This window comes from Vollenhovia emeryi, unplaced genomic scaffold (assembly GCF_000949405.1).
Source record: "Vollenhovia emeryi isolate VEMERY1.0 unplaced genomic scaffold, V.emery_V1.0 DF939262.1, whole genome shotgun sequence".
In the NCBI taxonomy this organism is placed as follows: domain Eukaryota; kingdom Metazoa; phylum Arthropoda; class Insecta; order Hymenoptera; family Formicidae; genus Vollenhovia; species Vollenhovia emeryi.
Genome location: NW_011967104.1, coordinates 77,593 through 88,576, shown reverse-complemented (window position 1 = coordinate 88,576; position 10,984 = coordinate 77,593). Strand labels below are relative to the sequence as shown.

Below are 10,984 nucleotides of genomic sequence, written 5' to 3'. Positions count from 1 at the left end.
TAAATAAATAAATATATATATATATTCTATTATTATTCTATTATATATCGATCAATAAATAATTAAACAAATAAATATATATATATATAACAGAAGGGTATATATATTTTCTATTTTATATAATACTTATATAGAAAATATATATATGTATGTATGTATAAATTAATTTAATGTATTGTATTAAATTAATTTATATCAAACAAGAACTACACCCTGTGCGTCACGCAATTGGGACGGGCTGTAGTTCTTGTTGAATTGAAGACAGAAAAATATTAGCAAAGGAAAAAATCGGTTTAGCAAGATCCATTTTCCTATGTTCTCACTTTCTTTTTCATAAGTGCAAGAATATACCGGGAAGGTGTTTAGTCATAGAAATTGTTTGAGACGCAAATCACTTTTTCATGCAAATTAATTTATTCGCAAATTAATACATGAAATTAATGGAGGATATCGCGTAGGCGATACAGAGAATTGAACGAGGACACGGTTATTCTTGCCTTTGCTTTATATTTGAGACACTTTAGACAACAATCAGACAAATAACAATCAGACAAATATTCTTTCAGGCAATTGCCCGTGTAATTATTTGTGCGACACGAGCGACAATTTAACTCGGATGCCAGTATATATCTCATATTTCTCTTTATTATAATATATATATTATATACATATATATATATATTATATGAATATATACGCATCTTTGTTTTCATCTAATCCTACTTTGTGACCAGCTTCATGACCACGGCACCGAGGAAACCAAATCGAGACAGCAAAGACAGAGGCAATCATTTTTGTGCACCCGCGTACATTATTTTTTTTTCTCTTCTTTTTACATCAAATAATCGCCACAATAATAAAACTGTGATAATAAAAATGATGACAATAACGATGACGCTCGGCGTGTAAATGGAATAGTAACAATGATGGATCATCGGTCATGATGACAAATAATCTATCTGGATATCGACAACCATTAAGGTGGATAAGTATATCGTAACACCTCACCCTTAAGTATTAAGAGCCGAAAAAGTGGTAACAAACAAATGCAGTATGCAAATTTCAAACATTTTGGACAACATGCTCTTCCCATTTGTATCGTTTATTGTGATCCCCCCTCCCCCGCTCTTGTCCATTCATCCCTCTCAATTTTCACAGCACCTTCTCTTTATCTCTCATTGCATGCGTATGCTCGTTTCGCTATTGAGTCACGTCGGAATAAAATGGATTTTCTCTCGTGGAGCGCGGTAATCGAGTGTGGTGTAAGTCGTGTATACCTCAATTACATAAAATACATAGTGTATGTCTGTGTATGTATGAATATATTTATATATATAATAAATAAGCATATATACTATATATATTATATAATCAATATATATATATAATATGTATTATATATATAATATATACATATATATGGACACAAACACACACACGTGTACATGTGCATACATACATACAACACGCACACATATACACACACACGCGGACATACACTATATACTATATTAATTATACTGATATGTTAATATATAATTTTACCCTCGCGTCTGCTAGGTTCAATTAATCGTCTCTGCCTCTAATAAAATTTGTACAGAAGTGTGTGTATGCGTGCGTGTCGCGGATGCGACGACACGTCTCGTGTTCGCCAACGTCCACCCTTTGCCGTTTGTTTCTCCTCGTTTTGGCACTTGCAATTTAATTGCTGAGATTCTTTACGGACACGTAAGAGAGAAGGACGGCGTATGCTAGAAGCAAGCAATTTATCGTTTTTCTTTCCAGGTGTGTAACTCGACAGATCTCGGAGTTGCGTCTACGATGAATGGAGCAGGAAAAACGCACGTGGTCCACAGGAAAAAGAAAACTGATATCTCGTGCACCGGGTCTCTCTAACATTAGCCTCATTATGCCTATCTCTCTCTCTCTCTTTTTCTTTATATCGGAAAACATCGAAAGCATATCAATACGCGCGACTCAGTCCTCATATGTATCTCGGGTCTCTCCCTTTCTTTCTTTTTTTCTTAGTTTCGTTCCTCCTCCCGAGAAGCGAGAAAATGGCCGTTTGCCACAAAACCGTGCCGTAGACTACTTACAGCCACTTCACTGAGATTCGCGAACATAATAAAACATACAAAAATAATCTTACGACACGCGGACCGCCGATCCCTCGATCGCCAGTCCGTGACGTTACGCAAATCGAAATATGTAACTTATCTCGTGTTACGTGTTTTGTGTATCTTTGTCCGTGTACGTGTGGGTGGCCGCAATTCTCTCCGACTTGTATCTGTATTTGTGAAAGTATGCTATATATAGCATATATATGTGTATGTGTGTGTACATGTATGTGTATATGTGTGTGTATATATAAGAATGTTGCCTGAAAATTTCCCGTGAGATCGTAACGAGATCGTTACAATGTCACGGCGAAGCTTCGTCGGTAGGAATGCTCGCGTTTGATTCGCATCGGAGGAAATGCATCGGCCTTCAGCACCAGATAATAAAAGTTCATAAAACTAACGTTAATATTTTCTACAGTTGACGAGATATAAATACAAGAAATAAATAATGCTCGTTTGTAACGCTCGCTAAATACATCTATCTAATGGCGCGGGTGCAGAACGGGCCTTGGTTTTTCTTTCTTTCTTTTCTTTTTTTTTTTTGGCAACGGACTCGCGAAAATGGGATACGCGAGATCGCGAGCGGTGACTTCTCGTCCTCATCCCCCGTTGCAAAAGAGAACGGTCGAAGTTAACATGTAACGGTGAATTTTCTTCTCTGCTCGTCGAAAACAATTTGCCGATTCAATCAATTGCAGGGGTCGCTTAATTGAAGGTCTCTCCGAGAACAGACGGCCGATTTTGCACACGCGCGCTTCTTCTCTATCACAATTGTAAAGATCGTGGAAGGGAACCGCTCCTCATACGCATCATCATCTCTACACGCACACTACTCGCACACGCACGCACATAGATCCACGTACCAGGTATCTATATTGCGACGAGATAGGCTTAAGTAATTCACGTCAAGCGGAATCAGCACAATTTGAAACGCAGTAAACATCGGGAATATACGAGTATACAGACAAACGCGGGTCTCTCGCGATCGTCGAACACCTCCCGACGATTCTGCAATTCGCCCACCTTTCGCCCTTTTGATTTTCTCTTTGGTTTTCCTCCCTAACAATTAATTACACGTCTGTCTGTACGCACGATTCGTCACTTAGAGGCCCTGCACTATCGAGCGATGCACACCCAGATATAACAACGCTGTACAAAACTAACGAACGCTATTTAAAATTACGCAAAACTAGATCACGCGAGTATCCGTGCGAAATAATATGCTCGGTGTAAAGCGCTAACGAAGCCGAGCGTACGGTTAAATTCTTGCGCGAGATCGTGTTTATTTGGCGTTGCGGCGATGGTAACTTCATAATTGTGCTTCGCTAGACTCTCTGCTATGCAATCATCCCGTTAGAACGATGGTTTTATATCCGAGTGTCCAATAAACTATATATATAAAAAAAATTAACATTCACATTTCCATATACGGTCGCCTGATGTGTGTCGCGTTTCCGGTTTTCTCCTTTTTGACGGATTTGACGCAAAACAGTGCCGATTAAGTCTAATCGAAAGACAATAAATTTAACAACGATTCACACGATTTATATACTCATGTATACTCGGAGGTAAATTCGGGGCGCGGGGCGTTATTACGTAATCCTAGAACGAAGCGATTCGCGATATCTATATCTTACGCAAGAATTTTCACAATGTGTAAAGCCGTTTAACGGTAACGACAAACAACGTAACATATATCTTACATTTCGCTATATATATATAAAGTCAACGATAAAGTTAGCGATGGTACGTGGAAGTGTGAAGCGGTTGAATTGAGCGAGATACTGACAGAAAAAAAAACCGATGGCACGCGATTTTTATAGTTAACAACAATCATTATATTTTTTTACGTATCATCATTTCTTTCAGCATCTCCCTCGAATTCAGCCGAACACGTTTCTATATTTTCGATTATTACGGACGGCTATTTCCTTTGTTTCTCTCACTCCGTTCCTCCTCTGTTTTTTTCCCCTCCTTGTCCTTCCGTCTGTTGTCAGAGGAAATTTGCTCGTAGAATATATTAAGAAAGTCAATTATCGCAAGGTACATTCATGTGCTTAAGCTATGTTGAGTAATACATAGACACAAAAATAGTCAGATCTTTTTCAACTACAATAAATCTAGTTCTAATTGTAGATCGGACACGCAAAATTATGCAAGCGCCGAAAAGAGATTAATTTCTGAAGAATTGAAGAAAAAAAACTGCACATAATTGAGAAGCTATTAATCAAATAGCTTATAAGAGTAATTATAAAATTGTCATAATTATATAAAAATAAAGGCAGAAGTAATTTTGGGTGCCATGACACAATAAATATAATAAAATACACCCACGATTTTTGTAAAATAAAAGCTCTCTTTGCAAAGAATATGAAATGGATAAAGTTGTAATAAGGGAGGAAAAATTAGCATTTGCATCGCGTTTTGCATTTCCGGTTTACAAATGTTCGACGATATCGTGTATGCGTGTGCGTGTGTATACGTATGGCAACATAATAATTTAATTTCCTTCGTATCAAGTAACAAATATAGAGAACAGGTAAAATAAATGCCACGGAGAGGCGTTTGTTCATTATTTTTTTTTGGTCACAGGCAAGGTCGCAATCCGCGCATCTCGAAACCTTCGAACGCCGTTTGCCAGTCACTATAACAACTTGTGCGTTGTTACAAAGTACACGGCATCAACGACGACAAGAGTGATCGCTCGACGTTTACCAAAGCGAAGCTGATGCTGATTATTAACGCTGATTATTTACAGGATTCTCTCTCGAAACGTTTCTTTTTCTCTTTATATTGATTTTATCCGACACCGTGCATCACACACAGGCATAAGACGATATATAGAGTTCCATATTGCACGCGCTCTTCTTATTTTTCAGACCCAGAATAAAATCCAAGATTCATTCGGGTTCAGCGACATCAATCCCTACTTCATTTTCTCGTATCTTGACTAACATCAAGATCGTTGAACTGAAATCAAACTTAGGGATTTTAATGTAGGTCTGAAGAAACAAAAAGGACATCATTCTACAATGCAATTGTAACATATATACATATACATTTATATATGTATATATATATGCATACATATATACATATACATGTATCTCCTTATATCTTAGAAAGGTACTATCGTCGGTAGTCACGAGATCCTATTCACTTGAAGCGCTGGAAACATAAATGGACCAAGTTTCACGACGCCAATTTCGAATTTTAAGTCATTGTGTTATAAAAGAAACGCGCGCGACTAATGTGAAGTAACACAAGTGATCACAGAAAATATACATGGCCTATCTTATAGTTATGAAAAGTATAGAGTCCGCGAGGTGTCTCGCCGGATATCTTGGACTTGAACCTCTTCGAAACTGGACCCGGTCCACTCGTATCTTCGGCGCTCCACCTAATCTCTATATTGCAACAATGTTAATTTCTTTCTCGTTTAGCATTTTTCTTGCATTTACGATTTATATCATTCTTTTGTTAATACGCTATTTGGATATACGTACAACAATATTACATTTACATATATATATATTTATATATTTATATATACACATATATATATGTATATCATACAATCATACATTTATATATACATACAACAATATTACATCAACTGACATTAAAATCAAATCCATTGCATTGCAATGGCATCAAATCTACGCATTGCACCTGCCCTCAACCTTTCGTTCGGGCTATACGTGACGTTTTGTCACTACAAACGTAATATACAAGTTCTGTGTCACTTTGGTTCTAAATAGAATACGACGCAGGTGCCCGGTAGACGATGCAGGAAAATAGCGGACAACCCGCGTTAACAGCAGGTCATTTTCTTTGTGCATTAAACGAGTGACTAGTCATTACAAAAATCTCACGGCGAATACTCGCAGATCGGGGAATCGAGTTGTGGAGCACTATCGTCGAGATAATCCTGTCGGTGTCCTAAATCCAGATAGCTTCCCGACGACGATAGTTCTCCCTCGCAAGTACAAATTGCGTTAATTGTAATTAAAAAAAAAGAAACTACAAAAAAAATTAAGCATCACCTAGACGATAAATTTCGTCTTAATGTAAAAATCTTAACGACGAATTTGACGTTTAATCAACGGTTGCAACGACGTTCAGCACGGGTGTAACGCAACCATCAATTGAACGAAGCAACCGGCACTATACAAAAGGAGTACAAATCGGTAAGTAATCTGACCTATCATAACAGGAAAGTTATAAATATGGAATTGGAGGGACGTCGCTTTAACCGTACAAGTAACGTTTCGATAAAAATCTCTGAATAATAAAAACTCACGCGACTTTGGAAATACTTTCTAAACTAAAAACACTCCCGTATTTATCTTACACTCGCGAGAAAATTAATGGAAGAGTGCGTATGCCGTCGCGAGCGATTTAACTTAACAGAAGGAAGCAGGCAAATAAACTAACGCACCCGTTCTCGCGGTCCTCGATGACCGTCGAAGACGAGAAGTTAGAATACCACCTCACTTGGCTTTCAGAATCACCGCGTCGCTCGAACGGACAACAATTCGGTTATCGGGTGTTCTCGAGAGAGAGCTTATCACAAGGTGTACTGAGATCCGAAAGGAATTTTGACGTTACGTCGGAGTCGATTTTGTCGAATCGATGTGCTAAGGACGGCAATTGTTGTGTTCTTTCGTAGATCCGTTCGGCGATCGTCGAGGTAACGCGACACGAGCGTATGACCGCGATAATAAATATGTATATACACGCACCGGCATAAATGCCGTCCCTATCCGTGTGAGGCGCACGCACACAAAAAGCGAACGATCAATCCGAAAATCGCACCGCGATCGTCCGATGATCGGATTAGTCACCCGCTTGTTTGTCTGTGTGTGTGTGTGTGTGTATGTGCGTCTTACACAAATAGGGACGGCATTTGTCGATGCGTGTACATATACATATATGCATATATATACATATGTATATATCGTCACGAGAAACGAGAGGACTGATACGCCGAAATAGACATCCGATAACACTCGATATAAATCTAACAGGAGAAGTCGCGCCGTACGACCCTCTTCACTGTTTTTCTTTTTTTGCCGTTTTAATGCACGTACATTGTAATCCTAGACATAACAATATAAGTATACGATATAGCTGTAATTTTCTTTCGAAATAACGCACGAGACCGTCTTTAATGCTTTGTTATTTTGTTTTTCTTCTTCTTAAAGCGTAGGCCGAACTAACCCGTTTCTCTCGCTCTCTTCTCTCTAAGACTTTGACTCGATCACCGTAACACGAATCCTCAGGGACCGTTCCGTAAATCTCCGTTCTGACTAGATTCATGGTAAATACACGTATGCCGACGAAGCTTCATAGACGCGCCGGGAGAATGCGAGTTCGGTAATCACGTTTGACTGGTGTTACGAATATGAGGGAGACTCGAACGAACGTTGTCCGTCATTTGCGCTTTCGTCAGGTACTTTTACAAACGAGAGAACCCTCCATCGCGTATCGACGGGCCGGGATAGAATTCGCGCGTGTGTGTCGCTGAAGCTCCGTAGGCTCGGTGAAAAAATATGAGCATAGTAATCATGTTTGATGACACCGAGAATACGAAGAGACGCGAGCTAACGGTCGTCTTGCGCCTTCATCAGGTACTTTTTACATCGAGATAGATTTTCCTATCGCGTCGACGGGCCGAAGAAGGATGCGCGTACGTCGACGAAACGTTAATAAATAGTTGTTTCTTTTTCCCCCTTTGTTTTGCGAATATAGACCCGAAAATTATGTTCGACGATGCCAAGAATACGAAAAGATGCGAGCTATCGATCGTCTTGTGTCTTCGTCAGGTACTTTTACATCGAGATAGGTTCTCTATCGCGTCGACGGGCCGAAGACGATAGACGAGTCACAGGGGACGAGAAAAAACGCCGATAAATATAAGGAGACGTGCAATTAGCGGCCGTAATCGGATTACGACCGGTCGGTGACGGGGATACCGTGGCGCGAATCAATATACACGATTTGTAGGAGACGCCACGGTGTTGGTATAGCGGGAGGTATACACATGGAAGTACACAGGAGAAGAAAGGTATCGACACAGTCTCCACATTGGGAAAGTTAATAACCCCTAGCGCGCTTGGAACGTTACAATTTGCTGGTCAACGCGCGATCGCTCTAGCTACGACAGCGAGACGCACGGTCAACGAATGTGTCTCGGGCTCCCTTCCCTCACATCGCCCTCGTAACTTCGAAGTGGCGCAAAGAATTCCCATTCTCGTACGAGCTCGAAAGGTCGGTATCGTGAGGATCCGGGTGTCCGGGAAACAAAGGTAAGTGCTCCTTACAGTCCTGCTTGCGCTCTTATTTTGCAGGCCTAAGATCTGCGAAGGACATAAAAATGCACGTTTATACAATGGCGATATCATGACGTAGAGTCGCACACCTGTCGTCGCCGACGACGACGAGACGCTCGCTGCGTCGTTCTCGGGTGAGACGCGCCGAGAAGCGCCCGATACTAACGCATGCTCTCAATATTGCTATCGACTTTGCTCTCGTTTCGTAACTACTACAATTAAGTACTAAACAATTTTTTTTTCAACACTCATTACGTTTTCTCTATCAATCTATTGTCTACGACACTGAAGTTTGGATATATTATGTCCCTCGCGTCTCTTTATTCACCTGCTCCAGCCCAAACGTCTCTAAGTAGGTGTCTTTAAACAGATTCAAGGTCTACGACCTCACGGTACGTCGTTTTGAAACAAGTTGCTGCAATGCGTTTCAGCAATTTGGTTCAAAACGGAAGCACCGGCAAATCCTAGACGAGGTCCTAGATCGAGTAAAAGCAGCAAGTTCATCCAAGATGAATCGAAATCGCTTAGACGCACTTGCCCAATCTCGCGAGCAAGATTGTATACGTACGGTAGTAGCCGTGAGAGTTACAAATGCAAATTATTTATAATACGTCCGCTGCGAGTCTTCCTATTTTTAATTAAATTAATTTAAAATTATGATCATCCTTCTCGTTCGTTCCACGCCTTGTTGAAATAAATTACACACAAATTATACGTACGTGCTATTGACTATGGAAACGCGTGATAGGTAATCATTTGAAAAATTATTAAAAGGATATGCACGTGCTGTCTTATCACGATGAATCTAATCGGAATCTACGTTCTTCTCTGCGCCGATTCGTTAAATTTCGTGCAGTTTTCTCTCATGAGCGGCAGGTGGCAGAGTTGAATATTGCGATATATTTACTCTTCTCTCTCATCGATATATCGTATTTCATCACACGCAGTTTATCTTACGATTCTCTTCGTTTCTATTTCTATGTTTCGGTCCATCTCTATTTCATTTTGGTCGGGCTTCGTAGCGGTAATATTGCTGATACCTAGCCCCCTTGACACGTTCCTTCATTTTTAATATTCTCGTCTATAATATCCAATTATACGTATCTAGTTGGTATTATTATTATCATTATTACGGTTACTATTATAATTATATGGATACATAGACAGACATGATATAGATTATATTTTCACATATTTTGATTGGAAACAGGCATATCATGGCTTGATTGCACTCATCCTACGTTTTTTCTTTGTAAATAATTGATTCAATCACTTATTACATTTTTTTTGTTTAGGCTTCATAGCAGCAGTATTGTTGGCTGCCCCCGCTTTATACATGTGTGCTCATCTCTCATTTATATATTATCATCTATCATATATAATATCCAATTTTATATAATGCAGTTTTACTATTATTAGTATTAATATTTTATAAATATATAGACAGACACGATAAAGATTTATATATCTTCGTATATAACTTTGATTGGAAACAAGCGTATTGGTTTTCATCACATACAGCTCGTCCTATGATTTTCACAGATCATTGTTTCAATCCTTTTATTATGATTAGGCTTCGCAGCAGCGGTATTGCTCACGCCTTGCTTTTTACGCGTACTCACTGTTCATTTATATATTATTCGTCTATTATATATAATATTCAATTGCAAATATGCAATGTAACTATTATATGGATATATAGACATGATAAAAATTATATATCTATATACACTGGTCCAAAATATTAACGCAACAAGAAATTTACATCAAAATTTCGCGAATTTCAAATAAGCATAACTTCGCGACAACTGGTCGAATTAAAAAGTTTTTTTTCTCATTTTATAGGGCAAAGCCTCTGCTTTAAGAAGCTTTTATTGGAATTTGCATTCACTCTTCCCAGTGGCGATCGTGGCGCAGAGGATTGTGCGCTGGTCTGGTAATCCGAAGACCTGGGTTCAAAACCAAACAAAACATTCTTGGTTTTTCGATCGCCACATAGAGAAGTGGATATAGAGAGAGAAGTGTTATAACAGGTTTGGGCACGTTCCTTCAAAAACGCCTTGTAACCCTAAGGGGAATCAATAAAATGTATCTACATTCACTCTTCCCATTTCCCGGAACTTTCTCAAAATCAAGATGTTTTTTCTTTAAAAAATTGCACACTTTGGCGCACTGTACGGAGTGTAATAATTTTTCTTCGCCAGTTCTGCTTACGGTATCAAAAAGTGTATACTTTTCTCTTCAATTTAAAAAAAAGAAGTTCCTACGATTTTTTTTCGCCAAGTTACAGCTTTTTGAAGTAACCCTTGCATTTTCGTCCATTACCGTCGACATCAGCGTAACCCAAGGTGCACGTGGAGGTTGCCGATCGCATTTTGCACATCGTGTAGCCCTACAAGTCACGCAGCCTTCTTCCCATCATATCCCAGATATGTTCGATATGAATACACCTCCGGCCCTCTTCAGGGTCACACGATGTGCAAAATCCGTGCAAGCTCCGCGTGCACATTGGGTTACGCTGATGTCGAC

General features: G+C 39.3%; 1 protein-coding gene across 1 annotated transcript in view; it reads right to left on the bottom strand.

Annotated features, from left to right (window-relative positions):
* Positions 1–2,507: 2,507 nt before the first annotated feature.
* The window catches only part of LOC105559594 (protein kinase C), a 19,193-nt gene continuing 10,716 nt past the window's right edge, over positions 2,508–10,984 (bottom strand). The window contains exon 10 of the mRNA XM_012008004.1: positions 2,508–8,482. Within this exon, the coding sequence (XP_011863394.1) occupies positions 8,476–8,482 (7 nt within the window). The 3' untranslated portion in view covers positions 2,508–8,475. The remainder of the gene's footprint in view (positions 8,483–10,984) is intronic.